The 23630-nt window shown below is 45.9% G+C and overlaps 1 protein-coding gene across 6 annotated transcripts in view; it reads right to left on the reverse strand.

The window, feature by feature from the left end:
• The window catches only part of DYSF (dysferlin), a 412823-nt gene that overhangs the window by 161424 nt on the left and 227769 nt on the right, over positions 1 to 23630 (reverse strand). For all 6 annotated transcript variants that reach the window (XM_040335540.1, XM_040335536.1, XM_040335537.1 and 3 more), the window contains exons 11-15: positions 17814 to 17929; positions 14204 to 14330; positions 14018 to 14121; positions 3035 to 3103; positions 2895 to 2938 (exon numbers count right to left, since the gene is read on the reverse strand). In XM_040335540.1, coding sequence (XP_040191474.1) covers positions 2895 to 2938; positions 3035 to 3103; positions 14018 to 14121; positions 14204 to 14330; positions 17814 to 17929 — 460 coding nt within the window. The remainder of the gene's footprint in view (positions 1 to 2894; positions 2939 to 3034; positions 3104 to 14017; positions 14122 to 14203; positions 14331 to 17813; positions 17930 to 23630) is intronic.

Below are 23630 nucleotides of genomic sequence, written 5' to 3' on the forward strand. Positions count from 1 at the left end.
GGGTATATATATTTTGAAGTTCGGCTCAGGGACATCTTTAAAGTAGGGCAAAAGGGACAGCTGCCATGGGCCCTGTTATTGTTGTGGGGCTCAAAGCAGCTGCCTCATACCTGCCAACTATCTCAGCCATAGGCGTGCGCACAGGGTGTGCCAGGTGTGCCCAGGCACACCCTAATGACTCTTTACAGCACAGATTCCCCCTACTGCCCTGCCCACCCCTTCCCCCTGCAGTGCTACCAGCTTCCCTCCTCTCCCACCAGATGTTGCTGCAAGGATGTTTTAGAATGAGTGGAGGAAGGGGAGGGTAAATATGTAATTGACCATCCCCTTCCCTTTCTGAATGAACATCGTGAGTGATCAGTAGTGTGTGCTTGAGCTTTGGGGTGCACACCCTAATGCAATACGCTGCACACACCTATGATCTCAGCCTAAATTCCCATGTCCATTGATGTTTTAGTACCATGCTGTGTCCTGATATTTCAGTGTGAAGTTCTGTTACTACTGCTGCCCAGCTCTGCGCTATTGTTGTGTACAGATGACTCTTCTGCAGACCCTGTGTTTACATGTAAATAACGGCAGCATTCATATGTAAATGGAGGTGGTATTTATATGTATACAGTATCATGCCTCCCTGAGTTCATATCCACCATCATCTATTCTGAATGCTGCCCACTGGAAAAATAAAGGGGCACGCTTGAAAGTCCTGCCTACAGCTGTGGTCATTAAGCATATCATCAGCATGTTCTGCAAAGGTAAGCAAATTGCTTCAATTACATTAGAGGTCAGTGGAAACCCCTATTACATTAGTGGTCACAGTGTAAACCCCTATTACATTGGTGGTCAGTGGAAGCCCCTATTACATTGGTGGTCAGTGGAAACCCCTATTACATTGGTGGTCAGTGGAAACCCCTATTACATTAATGGTCAGTGGAAACCCCTATTACATTGGTGGTCAGTGGAAGCCCCTATTACATTGGTGGTCAGTGGAAACCCCTATTACATTAGTGGTCAGTGGAAGCCCCTATTACATTGGTGGCCCATGTTGAAACTCCTCTTTATATTGGTAGTCGGTAAAAAAGATCAGCATTGCCATTGATCAAAACGAGAGCGAAACTGCATGGAGGGGGGAGGGCCCAAGATTTTATTTGCCCAGGGTCCAAACAATATTAAAGATGGCCCTGGTTCAGCTGGTTCAGCAAAAATTTCAACAGAAACCAGTTATTAGAATGGCTTCTGTCAAACAGTCAGTGCATGAAAACCATCATTCGATCTGCACAAGCAGCTAATGGCTGCAGCGCTGATCATTGTACTCTGATGGGAGGGAAGTCCCCACTGTCCGAATACATTCGCACAGGAGAAGAGATTCCTGCATCCATATCTCTTGTGTGGATGCCGGAATCGCTCATTTTTTTTTTTGTTCAACGCGCTCTTTGAACAAGAAAAAAAACTTCCAGCTTTAGCGCAGGTTCACACTGACAGCGGGAAAGAAATTGTGCCAGTTCAGCCGAACTCTCATGATTTCATTCCCGAATGTCAGTCCCGACTTCGGGTGCGATTTCAGAGACATCAGTGTGGGATTCTGCACAGATGTCTATGGAAATCGCACCCCGAAGTCACCAAAAGTAGTACAGAAACTACTTTGCCAATCGGTGCGGCGACGCACCGTTTCGGACGGTACCATTGCCGGTGTTCTGTCGAATTGTGCCCTCCGTCGAAAAGTGCCCACGTATGCGCAGAACGGAAGGGCACTCCAGCTGATTTCCCGATCAGCTGGCGTGACGTCACCGTGGTGCATGCGCACATCGTAGGAGGCTTTTTTTGATGGGAGATACCATTTGACGGGCATAATTGAATGCTATGTAAACAGGGGAGGGAGACCATATTTGTCATATTGTGCTTTGCTGTTGCGGCGCGCGCCAGCACCTGCAGCTATCTGAATACCCCAATGGTGGTTGCATTGGATAAAATGCAGTCACTGTTAAACCAAAATTTTACTCTGTTTGGTTGATTTTTTTAATTGAAAATTATCAAGCCAGATAGCATGCAGGGCCACCCACGAGCCATGTATGGGCAGGGCCACCCACGAGCCATGTATGGGCAGGGCCACCCACGAGCCATGTATGGGCAGAGCCATGTATGGGCAGGGCCGGTGCTACACTATTTTGGGCCCTAGGCAAGACCAGCTACTAGCACCCCCACCTCCCCCTTGCCATTGTTGGCTCTGTGTACAGACTGACTGGGGAGCTGGGAGGAAGTGATGTTGCATGCAGAACGGCTTGCATGGCACCTCATTGGCTGGATACCTCTTCATAGATTGGCTGAAGTTTGCAGGAGACGGCGTTGTCTCCAGCTAACACCATTCAATCCTGCAGGGGGGTATGAGGAATGTTGGCACAGTGTGTGGGGAACAGAGAAGCCATCAGAAATTTTTGGCCCACCTACACAGCCTTAGGCCTGGGCACTCTGGGACTGACCCCTTTGATTAGGGTCCCCAAAGTCCTCCCCTTACAGCAGGGTCCCAAGAGCCCTCTCTCCTTAAATCAGGGTCCTCCGACTTCCCCCACCCTTACACCAGAGTCCCCAAAGTTAACCCTTACAACAAGGACCCCACTTTCATTAGGATTTCCAGTCTTCCCTTACATTAGAATCCCAAAGCCCCCCTTACATCAGAGTCCCCATAGCTCCCCCTTACATCAGAGTCCCCATAGCTCCCCCTTACATCAGGGTAGCCAGTGTCCCAAGGCGGCTTCCTAGTTTGCCTAATGGTAGCACCGACTCTGTGTATGGGGCCCATTACAGACCTCTGCTGACAGATAACACATGCCAAGAAATACTCTGTATACATTAGAGGACAGATCCCTTAATCAGATAAGACACAGCCTGGGGTGACTGACCAGTCAAGAAGACGTATCCTCATCTTCTCACACATGGACGGGAACTGGGAAGACACAGCAAAAACATACAATTACAATCCATAGACGGTACTCCAAGACATAATAATGGCCACACTGCTACTACATGGAGGGGGTCTCACCCGTATGGGTAACGTGATGCTCTGGCTCCACTGAGGGTTGGCGTTCTTTTCCACAATCTTGCTGCATAACTGGGATTTAAAGGTACAGTATTTATTAAAAAGTGGACCTGTCATGAAAATTCACATCTGAATCAGTAGGCTTCCTGTTAGAAATACCAAATCACATTATCATTTAGAAAAAATCCTCTTGCCTGGAAAAGAAAGTTGCTGATCCCCAACCTATGTAGCCTAGATCACACGATCTCTGACTACCAAACATTAGAGACTGACAACAACAGTCTATAGCGGAGGTCTCCAAACTTTCTAAACAAAGGGCCAGTTTAACGTCCTTCAGACTTTTGGGGGGCCGGATAGGGGCCAGCATTAATAGGAGTTTATTTTAGGTATTCGTGGGAGTAAATAGTGTCCTATCTTTAGTATTAGTGGGAAAAATAGTGCTCCATTGTTGGTGTCAGTGGGCAGAATAGTGTCTCCTATCAGTGAGATGAATAGTGCCTCAAGGGCCAGATAAAGGCAAGCAGAGGGCCACATCGGGCCCCCGGGGTGCAGTTTGGAGACCACTGGTCTATAGTTTTCAGTCAGCGGTAAGTTAATAGGCGCACACATTTGGCTGCCATCTATACAAAAACTTTACACACAACAAAGTTTATATACTTTAACCTCTTCAGGAGCTTTAACACGTGTGTGTGTGTGTGTAGATATTATATATATATACAGTTGGGGAAATAATTATTTGATCCCCTGTAGATTTTGTAAGTTACCAAAGAAATGAAGGGTCTATAATTTTTATCATAGGTGTGTAGCGCCGATGTACCTTACAGTACTGGTGCTAGTGAAATTTAAGTATAGATCAGAGTGTAGTTAAAGCGGGGGTTCACCCCAAAAAACATTTTTAACATTACATTCAGCCGAGTTGTTCGAATGACAATCGGCTGTTTTTTTTAATCTCCTTGCCGTACATACCGTTTTATATGTATATGTTCACCGCGGCTTCCGGGTATAATCTGCGGGACTGGGCGTTCCTAATTGATTGACAGGCTTCCGACCGGCGCATACAGTGCGTCACGAGTTGCCGAAAGAAGCCGGACTGCGAGTCGGCTCTATACGGCGCCTGCGCACCGACGTTCGGCTTCTTTCGGCAACACGTGACGCGCTGTATGCGCCGGTCGGAAGCCTGTCAATTAATTAGGAACGCTTAGTCCCGCAGATTATACCCGGAAGCCGCGGTGGAATCGAGGTTTGGGTGCTCTTCCCAGCAGCCAATCACGAGGGTTTGTCCTCGCTGTGCATGCTGGGGAGGGGTATTTATGGGACAGACGCCATTGGTTCTGGGTCTTCTTCATCCACTGTGACACCCACCTTTAGGGTGGCCACATCATGGTGCCCCGGCGCTATGGCCTACCTGGCCGGGGCGTGCGTGCCACGCGGTGTTCCTGGTTCTGGGACCATGTTGGCTTGGAGCATCTGAACCAGCGATGGTGATCCAGTCAGTGTCTGGGTTCCCTCTTGAAGATCCCAAGCTGTGTGCTGTTCGGTGGGGAGTCGGTCTGAGGAGCGCCATTGAGAGGCTGGCAGTCCAATAGGGCTTGGATGAGACCACCGGGGATCACAGGTAGCCGGACACTGCGGGACTGGTCACCTGTTGGTCGGTACCTGGGCGACAAGCTGAAGGAGATCCAGACGTAACTCAACCAAGGAGGCATATCTCCAAGATTTCAACCCAGAGGGGACCTGTGGCAGAGGTATCTTCTGAGGCTCATTGAGAGGGGTCTGTGGCAGAGACTTTCTCCCAAGTTCAAGTTCACCAAGGAGAGTCTGTAGCAGAGACTTATTCCTACAATTGTCCAAGCGATGCTCCGGCTGCCAGGTCAGTGAGAGAGACCTGTCCGGGTACACTAAACCCACTCCGGCGGGAGTGGTGAAGAGAAGTGTTACGTTCAGCGGCAGGACTGTTTCCTATCATCACGCCTGAATCTGCTATTCTCCTTTCTTCTTCAGCTTTACTTTCCTCACCACAAGTTTACTGTTTTTACCCGGCTGGGTAATAAAGAGCACAGCAAAAGAGCACCTGTCATAGAGATTTCTTTACTTCTGTTAATGTACATACGCATCACTCGCCCCTAGAGAATTCGGAGGAGCCACGAGGTAACACGCCGCCCAAAAATCCAGCAGCTCCAATAGGGGTAATGCTACAGGTGTATTTTAAATGATAGAGACAGAATATCAATCAAATATCCATAAAAACACATGATACAAATGTTATAAATTGAGTTGCAGTTTAGTGAGTAAAATAAGTATTTGATCCTCTACCACAGGGGTCTCAAACTGGCGGCCCTCCAGCTGTTGCGAAACTACCTCTGCCTGTGGGAGTCATGCTTGTAACTGTCAGCCTTGCAATGCCTCATGGGACTTGTAGTTTCGCAACAGCTGGAGGGCCGCCAGTTTGAGACCCCTGCTCTACCAACCAACAATAATTTTGGCTCCCACAGACTGGCTAAAGTAGGTCCTCATGTGGTACACAGATTAGTCCTGTCAATGTAAGAAGGAGCTCCTAACGACAACTTATGTGTATAAAAGACACCTGTTCACAGAATCTCTTCCATTCAATCCTCACCATCATGGGCAAGACCAAAGAGCTGTCTAAGGACGTCAGAGACAAGATTGTAGACATGCACAAGGCTGGAATGGGCTACAAGACCATCAGCAAGCAGCTTGGTGAGAAGGAGACAACTGTTGGATCTGTTGATTACCGTATATACTCGAGTATAAGCCGATCCGGAATATAAGCCGAGGCACCTAATTTTACTACAAAAAAAATTATTGACTCGAGTATAAGCCTAGGGTGGGAAATGCAGCAACTACTGGTAAATTTTCAGGATGCGTTGTGGCATGGACAACACAGAGGCTACCGGTGTCACTGTGCCCATCAATGCAGCCTCACCATGCCCATCATTGCAGCCTTACCGTGGCCCATCATTGTAGCATCACTGTGCCCATCACCACAGCCTCATTGTGCCTATCATTGTAGTCTCATGTCCATCATTGTGCCCGTCATTGCAGCCTCACTAGTAGTGACTGTGCCCATCCATGCAGTCTCAACAGTCAGTACCTGGATTGCACAGCGGGCATCTCCTGCTGTATCTCGGAGCTCAGCATGAAATTTTTGTCCTCGCTGTGTCAAAAGTCCCGCCCTCCTCCTAGACCAGCTTGTGTGATAGACGCAGTGTTCTGTGTATCACACAAGCTGGTCTAGGAGGAGGGCGGGACTTTTGCCACATCGCGGCCAAACATTTCAGACTGAGCTCCGAGATACAGCGGGAGATGCCCGCTGTGCAATCCAGGTACTGACTGCTGAGACTGCATGGATGGGCACAGTCTCCCGCTGTGTAAGGAAGGGAGAGAGGGGAGCTCTGCAGTCCGGCCCTGCCCCCACTCGAGTATATGACATTCAAGACGCTCTGCCTCACCCACAAATGTATACAGGGGAAGGCTCCCCAATACTTAAGCGATAAAATAAAACCCTACGTCACCAAGCTCGTGCTCCGGTCAACCAACCAAAGCCTTCTCCAAATTCCTAAATCCCGCTACAAATCGTAGATTTTCAGTCCAAGGACCACGGCTCTGGAATACTCTACTCACGACCATCCACTTGGAGGAAAACCATCGGGCATTTCGAAAAAAACTAAAGACCCACCTCTTCTGAAAGACCGGTACGACGCTGGATGCCAAGCGCCTTGAGGCGATTAAGTTCTCATTTGCTGCGCTATACAAGTTACTCACTCACTCATAAGCCGACGGGGGCTTTTTTCAGCATAAAAAATGTGCTTATACTCGACTATATACGGTATTCGCAAATGGAAGAAATACAAAATAACAATCGCCCTCGGTCTGGAGCTCCATGCAAGATTTTGCCTCATGGGGTGAGGATGATCATGAGAAAAGTGAGGGATCTGCTCAGAACTACACAGGAGGAGCTTGTAAATGATCTCAAGGCAGTTGGGACCACAGGCACCGTAACACAATACAATACGCCGCCATGGATTTAAATCCTGTAGGGCCCGCAATGTCCCCTCCTCAAGAAGACACATGTACAGGCCCATCTGAAGTTTGCCAGTGAACAAATAAATGATTCAGAGAAGGATTGGGAGAAAGTGCTGAGCTCAGATGAGACCAACATTGAACTCGACTCGCCGTGTTTGGAGGAAGAGAAATGATAACTATGACCCTAAGAACACCATCCCTACAGTGAAGCATGGAGGTGGAAACATTCTTGCTTTGGGGCTGTTTCTGCACTTTGCCCCATTGAGGGGCCAATGGGCGGGGCCATGTATTGTAAAATCTTGGATGAGAACCTTCTTCCCTCAGCCAGAACACTGAAGATGGGTCGTGGATGGGTCTTCCAGCAAGACAATGACCCAAAACATACCGCCAAGGCAAAAAAGGAGTGGCTCAAGGAGAAGCACATTAAGGTCATGGAGTGGCCTATCCAGTCTCAAGACCTTAAAGCGGAGGTTCACCCAAAAATCCACTTTCTGTCACTAGATCCAGCATACTGCTGACATCTGCAGTATGCTTGATTTTTTTATTTTTTTTTGTACTTATCGTTTTAGCAGTGTTTCTTCTCCGGCTCCGAGCGGGGAATCCTGCGGGGAGTAGGCGTTCCTAAATCAAGCGCAGTTGATTGACGGGCTTAGATAGCGCGTCACACCATCCGGAAATAGCCGACGTGACTTTCGGCTGCTTACGGCGCTATATGGCGCCTGCGCCTGCCGTGTAGAGCTGACTGCGCAGGTGCCGTAAATTGCCGAGAGCCACGTCGGCTATTTTCGGAAGGTGTGACGCGCTATCCAAGCCCGTCAATCAACTGTGCTTGATTTAGGAACGCCTATACCTGGAAGGATACGCCGCTCGGTGCCGGAGAAGAAAGACCGTTAAAATGATAAGTACAAAAAAAATCCAGCATACTGCAGATGTCAGCAGTATGCTGGATCTAGTGACAGAAAGTTGATTTTTGGGTGAACTCCCGCTTTAATCCTTAAAGAAATTTATGGTGGGAGCGGAAAATTGGAGTTGCCAACAGGGGCGGACTGACCATTTGGGCTCTCGGGCAGTGCCCGAGGGCCCCATGCCACTAGGGGGCCCCATCAGGGTTGCCAGCCTCAGTAAAACCAGGGACAGCATGTAAAAATCTTTTTTTCCCCCCCTAGATTATAGCTGCCCCGTCTCTCCAGTACCTTTTCAGTATGTGTATTCTGTGTGTATGTATACTGTGTGTGTGTGTATACTGTGTGTGTATACTGTGTGTGTGTATACTGTGTGTGTATACAGTACTGTGTGTATACTGTGTGTGTGTGTATACTGTGTGTGTGTATACTGTGTGTGTGTATACTGTGTGTGTGTGTACTGTGTGTGTGTATACTGTGTGTGTGTATACTGTGTGTGTGTGTATACTGTGTGTATGTATACTGTGTGTGTGTGTATACTGTGTGTGTGTATACTGTGTGTGTGTGTGTACTGTGTGTGTGTATACTGTGTGTGTGTATACTGTGTGTGTGTGTGTATACTGTGTGTGTGTATACTGTGTGTGTATACAGTACTGTGTGTATACTGTGTGTGTGTGTGTGTATATACTGTGTGTGTGTACTGTGTGTGTGTATACTGTGTGTGTGTATACTGCGTGTGTGTGTATACTGTGTGTATGTATACTGTGTGTGTGTGTATACTGTGTGTGTGTATACTGTGTGTATGTATACTGTCTGTGTGTGTATACTGTGTGTGTGTATACTGTGTGTGTGTATACTGTGTGTGTGTGCATACTGTGTGTGTGTATACTGTGTGTGTGTGTGTATACTGTGTGTATGTATACTGTGTGTGTGTGTATACTGTGTGTATGTATACTGTGTGTGTATACTGTGTGTATGTATACTGTGTGTGTATACTGTGTGGCCCCATAATCTATTGCCTGGGAGCCCCATAATCTCCTATTGCCTGGGGGCCCCATAATCTCCTATTGCCTGGGGGCCCCATAATCTCCTATTGCCCGGGGGCCCCATGAGTTGTCAGTCCGCCCCTGGTTGCCAAGCGACAGCCAAGAAACCTTAAAGGAGAAGTCCAGCCTGAGCTTTTTAGGCTGGGCGTCTCCTAAGGGTCACAGGAGTGAAAAATTCATTTGCACTCCTGTGACCCATTGATTGCCAACAAGGGTTTCTCAACCAACTACTAAGTTATGTTTTTCTTGGGGATCAAATACTTTTTTTACTTACTGAACTGCAACTCAGTGTATAACATTTGTATCATGTGTTTGTTCTGGATTTTTGGTTGGTCTCTGATAAAAATTATAGACCCTTCCTTTCTTTAAGTCATGAATCTATCCATGCCCGCCGCGGCCCTCCCCTGTTCGGGGCACTGGGTGCATGAAATACAGCGGCCAGGGTTTTATTTTTTTAAAGCCTGATTAGAGCCAAGGGCCCGGATTCAGATACAATAGTGTATCTATCGGCGGGCGTAACGTATCTCAGATACGTTACGCCGCCGTAAATTAGGGCTCAAGTTCCGTATTCAGAAAGAACTTGCGCCCTAAGTTAAGGCGGCGTAACGTATGTGGTCCGGCGTAAGCCCGCGGAATTCAAATGTGGATGATGTGCGTGTGTTTTATCAAAATTAATTGTGACCCCACGTATTTGCCGTTTTTTTACGAACGGCGCATGCGCCGTCTGTGAAAGAATCCCAGTGCGCATGCTCGAAATTACGCCACAAATCGCCAATGCTTTCGACGTGAACATAAATTATGCACAGCCCTATTCGCGAACTACTCACGCAAACGACGTAATCCACGGAAAATTCGACGCTGGCCCGACGTCCATACTTAACATAGGATACGCCTCATATAGCAGGGGTAACTTTAAGCCTAACGTAAATGACATAAAAAAATGCGCCTGGCGGACGTACGTTTCTGAATCGGCGCATCTACCTAATTTGCATATTCCTCGCACAAATCTATGGAAGCGCCACCTAGCGGCCAGCGTAAATATGCAGCCTAAGATACGACGGTGTAAGAGACTTACGCCGGTCGGATCTTAGGGAAATCTATGCGTAACTGATTCTATGAATCAGTCGCATAGATACGACCCCGCAACTTAGAGTTACGACGGCGTATCCGGAGATACGCCGTCGTAACTCCTATTTGAATCCAGGCCAGAGGCTCTAATATGCTTCAAAATCGGGTGAGCTCAGGTCGCAGAGAATGAGACCGGAGCCCACCCGGGTGGGTTACAACAGTGAATGAATATTCGCTGTTGAAACACTGATCATCAATCCGGCCAATCAGAAGCGGGTTCTGAGACCTGTTTTCCGATTGGCCCAAAACGAGAAGACTCAAAATTGGCCGCGGAGGAGGAGGGAGAAAACGGAAGCCGCCGCCGCCGCTGTGATGACCTGTGGAGAGCAGGAGAATGGGAGGCCCGCCGCCGGTGATGGAGTAAGTGATACCAACTGACCGACCGACAGGGGGGGGGTTGGGGGTGGCATACTGTTTGCCCCCCCCCCCCCAAAAAAAATTCCTCCGGTCGCCACTGATTAAGGACAACTGACCCAAAAAGGTACAGACTACTTGCATTTATTTCCTGTAATAAATTGACTTTAACGCTGTTTTATGCGGTATTTACTGAGCATTTTGGTTTTTGAAGTAAATAACACGTAAAGAGAATTGACATTTTCAGTACCAAAAAATGTATGCGATATTCTTTAATGAATGGAGTCCATTATAACACATCCAATCAATCAGTGTTGTAACTATAGCCGTAGCAGCAGATAAAAAAACATATCAGTTATAGATCACACTGCTAACTGGTGAGGGATAATAAAAGGCAACCGCGCCATCTTGTGCTAAGAATTGTTATTGTAGTTATGTCATGAAAGGCAATAGAGTCCAACGTGCAGTAATAGCAATAGAGAGATTTATGATTTGGGCAGTGGTGGATTTTCTGTTAAGCCATACTACCCCCCCCCCCCCCCCCGAAGGAAGTCACCAAAAGTACCACTGGAACTACTTTTGGGAATCCAATTTTGCTGGCTCTATTGCCGGCAATAGATTGGACATGTCAAATTGTATGCCAAATCGCTTCAATGTGAACCTGGGCTCAAAGGGCCAGATTCACAAACGAGATACGACGGCGTATCTACTGATACGCCGTCGTATCTCTGTTTCTAACTATGCGACTGATTCATAGAATCAGTTACGCATAGATAGCCCTAAGATCCGACAGGTGTAATTGAATTACACTGTCGGATCTTAAGGATGCAATTCTAGGCCGGCCGCTAGGTGGCGAGGCCATTGCGGCCGGCGTAGAATATGCAAATGAATACTTACGGCGATCCCCGAACGTCTGAACGGCCCGTCGATCCATCTCTACGTCGTTTCCGTCGAGTTACGCCGCGTAAAACTAGGGCTGAGCCCTAGTTCTCTTAAGCCATGTTAAGTATGGCCGTCGTTCCCACGTCGAAATTTAAAAATCAACGTCGTTTGCGTAAGACGTCCGTGAATGGCGCTGGACGCCATTTACGTTAACGTCTAAGCAAATGACGTCGGTGCGACGTCATTTAGCGCAATGCACGTCGGGTAAATTACCCGACGGAGCATGCGCAGTACGTCCGGCGCGGGAGCGCGCCTAATTTAAATGGGACTCGCCCCATTCGATTGGGCCTGCCTTGCGCCGGACGGATTTAGGATACACCGCCGCAAATTTCCAGGTAAGTGCTTTTTGGATCGGGCACTAACTTGGGAAATTTGCGGCGGTGTAACTTAAATCGTTTAAGTTACGTTGCGCCCGGGCTACGTGAATCTGGCCCAAAGTCCCTTGCATCTCCTGACCATGTCTGGGTGCTTTATGTAAAGATTTGTAGCCAAATGACCGGCACCTGGAATATTTATATTAAGGAGCAGACGTAACTAATGGTCAAGTGGCCCTTCAGTGTATAGTCTACAACAAGAGATTTCTGGCACTCCCCTTAAATGTGTTATTTCTGAACTTCATCCTTTCCTCCAGTCTTGCACAGTTCTACCGTGAGAGTTTGCCAGGAAGGGAGGGGTGGGGGTGAGTCATAAGAGGGACAATGAGAGCTACAGAGCTGAAGGTGTGCCTCTGTGTGTCTGTGTAAATCCAGGAAGTGAACAGGCAGCAGCTTCAGCTGCCCACAGTTAAAATGGCTGCAGCCAGACTCAGTGGAGGGAGATTTCTGCAGCATATTTGGCAAGTACAGAATCACAGTATATATAAAATAATATGCAAAGTGGTTGGAGGGAAGCTTCTGAATGGCAAATATGTCTTTATTACAAATTATGTGAGCAGACTGCAATTTCTCTTTAAATATTATTTTTGGCCAAGGCATGCATCCCTCTCTGGCTGACTCACAGGGTCCGCTCTACCTCCTGGTCGGGGGTGTATGCCTCCCCCTCGCTCCTCTTCATTTTCTTGATCTCTTCCCCCTTCTTTTTCTGACCTTTCTCCTCCCTCTGCTGTGTTTGTTTCCCCCCCCTTTTTTTTTTTTGCTAACTCCCTCTTCCCATATATCCCCTATTATTTAGTCATGAGTTTTTCGGATCGGAGATGTTCTATTGAGCACCAACCACCCTGTGTGCCCCATGGTTGGGCTCGTTTGGTTGTTGGGCTGCTCTGCTTCCCACACTGTTATGAAAAAGTTAATTATATTATATTATGTAGCACGGTGTACGTTGCTACAGGTTTTTGGTCATGCAAACTCCTATCTAGCGGCCTCCATACTTTGATCCTATTTCACTGCCTTGCCATTTATGCCTTCTTACAGGCCTCAAGAGTTACTCGCCACCAGTTGCCCCACCTAATTCATACACTGCCCTGCGCCTAATTGCACCTGTAAACACGCCCTCGTAGATTATCTCAAAGAATGACACTGTTAAATGTTTTATGCAGAATCAAGTTACACAATGAAATATTACCAACAAAAAATTTAACAAAATGGAACAGGGCACTGGGGGCAGACCAGAGGGACAGGGCACTGGGGGCAGACCAGAGGGACAGGGCACTGGGGGCAGACCAGAGGGACATTCTCTTGCTGTCTCCTCTGCAACTCCCATCCATCCTCTCTCTCTCTCTCTCTCTCCCTCTCTCCCCCATTCATCTCATCATCAGGAGCCTGTGTGTGCGGCTCCACACTTGCATGTCCCCACTTCCCCCTTTTATTCAGGCTGGCAGTGAAGAGAGGAGCTGCAGCACAGCGGGAGGGAGTACAATCCAGCGCTGAGATACACACAACTGCACAGCCATTGACACCATAGCACAGCGCACACTGACAGCGCACAGCACACATTGAGACCAGTCTGTTCACAGTGCTCAGGCTGAACTGGTGGACACTTACATGGAGCACAAGGAGAAGAAAACTGCACAAACTGGAAGGCTGCCACTCTCATGTCAGGGCAACTTTCAGTGAGCGCTGCACCGGAGTGGTAATTTTCGCAATCCTCCACCTCACTCATTACTTCCTGCTCCCTGCTCTCTGCTCTCCAGCTACATTGGTCGGGGGGAGGGGGGCAGGCTCAGAGAGGTCATACTGTTGGGTCCCATGGCTTAATGAGGATTGTAAGGAGAGCACCTGTGTACTGCTCTGCCTGTGCGCGGCTCACCAGACTACTTTTCCCGAGCATGCACCTTTCCTCTTCGGCCGCCAATCTCATCGGGACTCTAAGTATAGGCACAGATTGGAGGGAGATTGGTCATGCATCCCTGTCATCACTCGCCACCAGCTTAAATTCACTCGCAAAATGCTAGTAGGCGAGTAGAAATTTTGAGGGCTGCTATATGTATGCTGTACTGTTTGTCAGTTATATATTTTTTGAAAATAAAAGAATAATATATATATATATATATATATATATATATATATATATTATTTTTGGTTTGTGCTGCTCAGATGCTGTGCACTTCCACTTTAACAACTCAATTTACTTACAGTTTTTCCAGCAAAGCTCACTTCTACAAAGGGGTCTACCAGGTTCTTCTTGTTACTCTCCATCCCGAAGATCTGCTTGACATTATCAAGGACGGCGTCATCCACTGAGACACAAGAGAGAGACGGGTTAGTAATGGCCATGGAGAATGAACCACCCGCCATGTCCATATTCTCGCTATCGCTTACTCTGTGGCAGATCCTCTGCGCGGAAAACCCGAAGAGTCAGGTGAGCCCCACGAAGAGCCACCCCGGCCGGACGCAACAAGTTCCCTTCTATATCTTCCTTGTCTTCTACCGTTTCCTTCTTCTCCACCTGCAGGTATAAGAAGTCTCATTACTTTACTGAGAATAGAACTAATACAGCCCCATCCTAATACGCCTTCTGTGCAGGTATCTTAACCACTTAAAGCGGGAGTTCACCCGAAAAAAAAAATTTAACCTTAGACTGATGCTCATTTTGTCTAGGGGAATCGGGTAATTTTTTTAAAATCTAAGCCGTACTTACTGTTTTAGAGAGCGATCTTCTCCGCCGCTTCCGGGTATGGTCTTCGGGACTGGGCGTTCCTACTTGATTGACAGGCTTCCGAAAGGCTTCCGACGGTCGCATCTATCGCGTCACGAGTAGGCAAAAAAAGCCGAACGTCGGTGCAGCTCTATACGGCGCCTGCGCACCGACGTTCGGCTACTTTCGGAAAATCGTGACGCGATAGATGCGACCGTCGGAAGCCTGTCGGAAGCCTGTCAATCAAGTAGGAAAACGCCCAGTCCCGAAGCCCATACCCGGAAGCGGCGGAGAAGATGCATCTCTAAAACGGGAAATACGGCTTTGATTTTAAAAAAACTACCCGAATCCCCTAGACAAAACGAGCATCCATCTAATGTTAAAAATTAACATTTCCGGGTGAACCTCCACTTTAAGGACCAAGCCTCTTTTTCAGATTTGTTGTTTATAAATAAAAACATTTTTTTTGCTAGAAAATGACTTAGAAACCCCCAAACATCATACATTTTTTTCCTAACACCCTAGAGAATAAAATGATGGTCGTTTGCAATAATTTTTGTCACACCGTCTTACAAGCGCACTTTTTTTCAGAAAAAATACACTTTTTTGAATAAAAAATAAGACAACAGTAAAGTTAGCCCAATTTTTTTTTTATATTGTGAAAGATAATGTTACGTCGAGTAAATTGATACCCAACATGTCACGCTTCAAAATTGCGCCCGCTCGTGGAATGGCGCCAAACTTTTACCCTAAAAAATCTCCATAGGCGACGCTTAAAAAATTCTACAGGTTGTATGTTTTGAGTTACAGAGGAGGTCTAGGGCTAGAATTATTGCTCTCGCTCTACCGATTAGGGCGATACCCCACATGTGTGGTTTAAACACCGTTTTCATATGCGGTCGCTGCTTACGTATGCATTCGCTTCTGCCCACGCGCTTGTCTTATTTGTTTTACCGTATATACTCGAGTATAAGCCGAGTTTTTCAGCAAATTTTTTTGTGCTGAAAATGCCCCCCTCGGCTTATACTCGGGTCACCTTTTTGTGCCTGATCTCCCGGACTTTGGGGACCCGGTACCAAACTTGGCACACATGCAGCCCCACTCTTCCCCCCAAGTGTTAAAAAGTTTGTTGTCCATGAGACCTACGGCCAGGGAGCACCGATTTTTCAAAACCGGGAACCCCTTACATAGACTCCAATGTTAAACGGTAATTTTTCCGGTAACTTTGGGGACCCGGTACCAGCCGGTCGTAGGTCCCCTGGACCCGGAACTTGGCACACATGTAGCCCCATTTCTCTCCTACACATGTGCAACGTTTGTTTTCTGGGGGACCTACGGCTGGGGAGCACCGATTTTTCAAAACTGGGCACCCCTTCCATTAACTCCCATGTTAAACATCATTCTAGTCATGGACACGGTGAGGCATGGGCACAGTGAGGCATGGGCACAGTGAGGCACAGTGAGGTATGCAGATGGACACCCTAGGCTTATACTCGAGTCAATACGTTTTCACAGTTTTTTGTGGTAAAATTAGGTGCCTCGGCTTATACTCAAGAATATATGGTACCTTTTATTTTAATTTGTTACACTGTTCTTTAAAAAAAATAGGGTCACTTTTATTCCTATTATAAGGAATGTAAACATCCCTTGTAATAGTAAAAAGCATGACAGGTCCTCTTAAATATGAGATCTGGTGTTAAAAAAAAACTCAAATCTCATATTAACACTAAAATACAATAAAAAAATAAAAATTATTTTATAAAAATAAAAAATGGCCCTTTACATCGCTTCCGCCCTGCTATGGTATGGAGACGGGTGGGGGCCATCTTCCCGTCACTCTTATTCATACCCAGCCACGGACAGGACCCGATCGCCTCCGCCGGTAATCGGCAGAGGGCGTGGGAGAGCGGCAGGGGGCCCTCTCCCGCCGCCGACAGCGGTTAACTTGTGGCGATTCCGCCGCAGAGACCACCACATTATCGGAAACTGTACCGCCCACTGAAGAAGAGGATATCTGTGTTATGGTAGCTAGCTGCTACCATAACAGAGATATCCCTCTTAACTGCTTGCCGATCAGCCACCGCAGTTATACGGCGGCAGGTCGGCTCGGCTGCGCGAGATCATGTAACTATACGTCATCTCGCAGTTCAGCCAATAGGGGTGCGCGCGCTCTCCCGCTCGCCCCTGATGCCGACGCACGTGCCCGGCGGGCGCGATCACCGCCGGGCACCCACGATCGCTCGTTACAGAGCGAGAACCGGGAGCTGTGTGTGTAAACACACAGCTCCCGGTCCTGTCAGGGGGAGAAATTACTTATCGTCTGTTCATACAATGTATTAACAGTGATCTGTCATTTCCCCTAGTCAGTCCCACCCCCCTTCAGTTAGAATACACCCAGGGAACATAATAACCCCTTCCTCACCCCCTAGTGTTAACCCCTTTCCTGCCAGTGGCATTTTTATAATAATCAATGCATTTTTATAGCACTGATCGCTATAAAAATGCCAATGGTCCCAAAAATGTGTCAAAAGTGTCCGAAGTGTCCGCCATAATGTCGCAGTACCGATAAAAATCTCTGATCACCGCCATTACTAGTATAAAAAAAATATTAATAAAAATGCCATAAAACTATCCCCTATTTGGTAAACGCTATAACTTTTGCGCAAACCAACCAATAAACGCTTATTGCGATTTTTCTTTTATGAAAAATATGTAGAAGAATACGTGTCGGCCTAAACTGAGGAAAAAAAATGATTTTTTTTTATATATTTTTAGGGTATATTTATTACAGCAAAAAGTAAAAAATAAAAATATAATTTTTTTTCAAAATTGTCGCTCTATTTTTGTTTATAGCGCAAAAACTAAAAACCGCAGAGGTGATCAAATACCACCAAAAGAAAGCTCTATTTGTGGGGGAAAAAGGACATCAATTTTGTTTGGGAGCCGCATCGCACGACCGCGCAATTGTCAGTTAAAGCGACGCAGTGCCGAATCTCAAAAAGTGGCCCGGTCATTGACCAGCAATATGGTGCAGGGCTGAAGTGGTTAAAAGTGCTGACATATATATACAGTGGGCGGTCCGGAAGTGTTTAAAAAAAAAACCACAATGGGAACATTATAAATGGTCTGCTTCTTGAGATCCAGCTGATGTTATACACATATGGTCAAATATCATTGAACCCGGGCCTTAGCAGCATGGCTGAGGGGGCTTCCCAGGTGTCTTTGCCTTGTCACAACACCCAGCCCTATACATAGAGATCATTAATGCCTGGTCAGGATGAATACATTACTCACCGGACAATCATCCCCAGGGCCCAGCACAAACAGGCTGACCTTCAGATAACCCTTTGCCCCGGCAGAGAAGTCCTCTGGGTCACAAAGCAATAGCCACTTTTTCAGGAAAGCGTGTTCTGCAATACAAAGGATAGGTTATATGACCTGGGCATCCAATGTGTGGCCCAAGAATTCAAATGTGATATCGCCATTGTTTTTGTGGGCCTCAAGGTGGTTAGAAAGGGAATTCCTCCTGCGGGACTCTATAGAGCAATACATTTAAGGTTCTAAGAACAATGACATCATTGATATGAGGTTGACTTCCTGTCATTTATATTATACTAGCTGGACTTTATGATATTAGCCTGGATCAAGGGTCTTCCCCAGCCCCTACCAGTAATCTGTCCACCAGATTCGTGATGTGCTGAACCCGAGCGCCCGGTAGACAACATACAGTTCGGCGCTTAGGTCTTTGTTACAGATTGCCCTCTCTGTCCTTGATGCATGTATAATGATGTACAGTATTTAGATTATATAAAATATGAAATAATATACGTATATGATGATGTATAATGATATTTTATTAACTATTTCTGAACTGTCCCTGCTCATACCAACTAATTTAATTCACACTTTTTATTGAGCCTGACACTCCTGATTGGTTGCCTATAACAATTACCACCAGTTTTTTAACTTCAACTAACAGTGCTGTTCCTCTGAACACAAGCAGAGGGCACCCTTGTTACATTATTTTCTATCTGCACCGTAGCCGCTTCATTAGCATAGCTGCCAACTGTCCCTGATTTCGAGGGGCTGTCCCTGATTTGGAGCAATGTCCCTCTTTCCTCCTCATATGTCCCTCATTTTGGTCTGATCCATATAATTGTATATAAAATGCACTTTTTATCTTCCAAAAAGTGATTTCCAGTGCTAAACCTTTCATCCCAATTCTAAATTGCTGCATTTGTACATTTTAGAAGCCAATATAAAGGCATAGTAGTGGTAAATAAAGGTCTTGTGGATTTAATTAACCTTTTTTTGATTATTTCTCCTTTAAGGGTGTGTGGCAAGGGGCGTGTCCTATGCCTATATAGATTTTCTAGTAGGTGTCCCTCATTCCCATCTGAAAATGTTGGGAGGTATGCCTTAGGGCGGCACCTCTGTCTGTTAGCGGGTAGGACCCCCTTTCTTTTCTGCACAACACTCCTGTAAAGTGATGTTGTTTGAGAAGTTTGGCTTTCCTCCTTCAACCTCTCCAATTAAAAAGGGGCCTTCACCCATGAAAATCACTTCTTCCCTGACTCCTCTTCCCACTCCTTTTATGTAACTGAAAACAAAAAACTATTTTTAATAATTAATACTTTTTTTTTTACTTTCGCTATCCTCATCTAAGCAAGGATGACGTATTTGAAACAGTGTAGTGCTATATCAAAAATGATTACAAGTGCAAAAAAATTCAATTGTCAAATAAATGTATGTAGCATACCCCACTGTATGCAGTGCGATGACAAAATTAATAAAGTGCTCAAAAATTATTGTTTAAAGCTACAATAAATAAATAAAATAAAAAATACATATATGTATATGTGTGTGTGTGTGTGTGTGTGTGTTGGAAGGCAACATGGTTTAATATCATAGTTCTGGGATTTCGTGTCCTGGTTCATACAGGCAGATGGTCCTAAGTTGTAAGTTAACAAATTACATTCAAAGCTTTGTAGCATATCAGAATCTGCATAGCAAGAGGGCTTGGCTCCAGCCCACCTGGTGTGATACAAGCTTCAAAGAGAGCAATGGCTGCCAGGATGATTGATGACAAAGATCAAAATATCAACAAGCTCCAGGAGATGACATGGGCAATGCTGCCACTAGAGGCCAATACAGCAAGACGGTCAGTAATATAATCTATTGAGAAGGACTACCTCTTGGCAATATCTCATTGGATATGAGGCAAGTGGAGGTGGTTAAGAGTGGGTGTGAATGTTTATGTAAAAAGGGCTCACAAAAAGAGAAATAGTCCCTTATCCCTTTTCCCCTTGATCTGGATTCTGGCTTGGGCCTAAGCCTCATGGTTATGACCCTCTTTTGCCATCCAAAGCCCAGACGATGAGTCTGTCTAGAGGATGTGAGCCCGCCCGCCTAATTCAAATCTGGATGATGTGGGCGTGTTTTATTTAAATTTCATGTGACCCCGCGTATTTTACGAACGGCGCAAACGGCGTAAAGAATCCCAGTGCGCATGCTCGAAATTACGCCGCAAATCGTCATTGCTTTAGACGTGAAAGTAACTTACGTACAGCCCTATTCGCGAACGACTTACGCAAACTATGTAAAATTTTCAAAATTCGACGTGGGAACGACGTCCATACTTAACATAGGATACCCCTCATATAGAAGGGGTAACTTTACTCTGGAAAAAGCCGAACGTAAACAACGTAAAAAAAATGCGCCGGGCGGAACGTTTGTTTCTGAATCGGCGTATCTACCTAATTAGCATATTCCTCGCGTAAATATACGGAAGCGCCACCTAGTGGCCCGGCGTAAATATGCAGCCTAAGATACGACGGTGTAAGACACTTACGCCGGTCGGATCTTAGGGAAATCTATGCGTAACTGATTCTATGAATCAGGCGCATAGATACGACCCCGCAACTCAGAGTTACGACGGCGTATCAGGAGATACGCCATCATAACTCCTTTCTGAATCCGGGCCACAGTAAATAAATAAATTAATGGTGCTTATTTATATATATAGTCCACGAAGGAAAACACAAAACCAGATAAAAGAGTCCAGAGAGATGTAGATCCAAAAAGAGAGGTCCCCCCGAAGGCCAATCAGAGTGGGAGATAGAAAGCCTACAGATCCCAGATGACAAGCACGTCACACCACCTCAGTGAAAAAAGATGGAGGCTTACCAGAACCAAATCACAGTGGTCAAAATCACTTGTATCACTCCAGGAGGATATCATTTACCCACAGCTAGCATTCCGGTCATCAAAAACACCAGAGCAGTTGGTCTCCCAAGCCTCCGCTCCGTAATGCTAAACATAACACAACATTAGCAGAAGGTGCCCAAAGGGTGGCGATAAAGAGCTGAAAAAACACAATTATTTGCCGTTTGTATGAAAGACAAGTTCATGGCCAACGCACTTCAGACAAAAGTCCTATGCTTTGTCCGCGGAAAATCCGATCGTGTGTATGAGGCTTTACTGTACTATAATGTATCTACTGTATTAAGGAGCAGCATTGTCACCCTAGGTTAGTTCCCTAATATGGAATACAAACATCACCCCCCCCCCTTTTCTCCTCGGGTCTGGGTTAGGGACAGAGGTGTTCTTTAGTTCTAACCGTTTTTACCCCCCTCTGTTTTCTCTTTTTATCTTCTGTTCTGTTTACTCGTATTGTATTTTTGTATGTAAAATAAATAATAAAATAATCAGAAAGCCTTTGCCTTATGCTGAACTCTCTGTATCCCCCATGCTTTGACTATAAACCCACATGGAAGAGAAATATATTTTCGATATATTTCGAAAAAATGTATATGTATGTGCAATATATTGTAAATATATGTGACCTATATCTTTTGTTTTCTAAATATATTAGAAATATATTTCTCTTCCATGTGGGAATCTTGAAGCGGAAAACCAAACCCTCTGTATATCTTCTACAATGGAGGCTCCACTGGCTAACCACACAATAATCAGAATGGATATTTCATCTATCAAAAAATAAATCTCATCCTGAGAAGGGGAGAAATCAATATTAGCAACTTGTGCTTGTGGCTTCTCATGTCAGAATCTCAGATTATCTATCTGTACAGTCTGGGGACAGGATTCAGTTAGAGTGCTCTTTTACCGGACCAGTGAGGAGTACAGTCTCAGGGGAACTCTACATTTTGTTAAAGGGGTCTATTTATAAAAAAATATAAAAAATTCTATGCAAATGTGTCAATTAAAGCTTCACTGTAAATTTGCCTAACACTTTTTTTCTATGATCATCAGCACCATCTAGTGGTAATAACGCTGTATATTCCTGTTTGAAGTATTTCAGGAAAATAATGCATTATGGCCACTAGATGGAGCTGACAAATCTAAGAAGTAAACATATTAAGCAACTTATGACAAAGACTAGTAATGGCCGTGCAAATGATTGACATTCGCACAGTAAAGTGTCTGTCTAATTTTTTTTACAATTTTAACCACAAACCTCCCTCTCTCCCTCTATATCAGGGGTGACCAAAGAGGGCCAGGATTTGATGAAGTGAACATACGTGAAGGCCGACCATTTTGCCTGAAATTCTTTGAACCATTAAAATTAAATGCAAATTAACAAATACACGGCCCAACAAGAATTCTCTTGCCTCTGTGGCTGTGTGTGGTGAAGAGTCTAAGGATGAGCTTGGGCGTGTTATTTGGATATACCGTATTTATCAGCATATAACACGCACCTTCACTTTAAGAGAGAAGTTTCCGTATTTTTTTTTTTTTAAATAAAGAACTGTGAAGCAAAATAAGGTTCACTGCCCATCAATGCAGCCTAACCATTGCCATGAATGCAGCCTCTGAATGCAGCCTCACCATTGCCATCAGTGCAGCCTGATCCATGGCCATCTGCAGCTTCTGAGGGGGCAGGGAGGGGGCGGGACGAGCGCAAATAGATCACATACAGGAGAATCTCCTGTTTGCTCAGCGGCCTCTTTAATACAAAGTCACGCCTCTTATGATAGACAGAACAGACGTCCAATGGCAGCCCAAGAGGCGGGACTTCCTATTACAGAGGCCACTGAGTAAACAGGAGATTCTGCGGTATGTAATCTGACAGGACTCTTCCGGCCCCCTCCCTGTCCCCTCTGAGGCTGCCAGAACGTTAAATACGGTATATAGCTTTTGCGGCAGAATTTCGAGCATGTGCACTGGGATTCTTTCACGAACGGCGCATGCGACGTTCGTAAAAAACTTAAAATACGCGGGGTCAACAATAATTTAAATAAAACACGCCCACATCATCCCCATTTGAATTAGGCGGGCTTAGGCCGGCCCACATACGTTACGCCGCCGTAACTTAGGGCGCAAGTTCTTTATGAATACGGAACTTGCGCCCTAATTTACGGTGGCATAACGTATCGGAGATACGTTACGCCCGCACTAAATTACGCCGGGCTATCTGAATCTAGCCCACTGTATTTAAGCACATAAGCTCAGTTTCCTGTTAAAAATAACTGTGAAATGCAAAACTCCGGTGGGTGTAACAAGATGTCCGCTTGCCCCCTTCTCAGTGTATCATTACTATGGAGGAGTGTGGGGTGTAGCAAGATTGCGGTGACAGAACATCAATTCTGACGGGTCACCATATCTGACGGAACACATGCTTTTTGGAGTCAAGAGTCTGTGGGAAATATGTACTGTATATGCAAGTGGAGTAGGGCAGAGATGAGAAGGGAACAAGTGTAGCTCATAGCCCCCCAATTTCTCTAATTTAAAGGAACTGTCACTCTTTTAGAACCAAATCTGTCTTTCCTTCACTCCCTTTCAGATGTTTCTCTATTTGGTCTGATATATAGATCACATTAACAAAATGTAATAGGTAACTACTAGATTGTTATACCACACTAAACCTTTCATCCAACCTCTAAATTAGCCTATTTTAACCAGGGTTCCTCCAAAGTTTGTAAGGGGTTCCTGGTGTTCTTCCAGAGCTTGTTAGAGGTTCCTCCAGAGTTTGTTAGGGGTTCCTCCAGTTTATTAGGGGTTCTTGGGGTTCCTCCAGAGTTGGTTATGGGTCCCTGGAGTTCCTCCAGAGTTTATTAGGGGTTCCCCCAGAGTTTTCTAGGGGTTCCGTTA

This window comes from Rana temporaria, chromosome 1 (assembly GCF_905171775.1).
Source record: "Rana temporaria chromosome 1, aRanTem1.1, whole genome shotgun sequence".
NCBI lineage: Eukaryota > Metazoa > Chordata > Amphibia > Anura > Ranidae > Rana > Rana temporaria.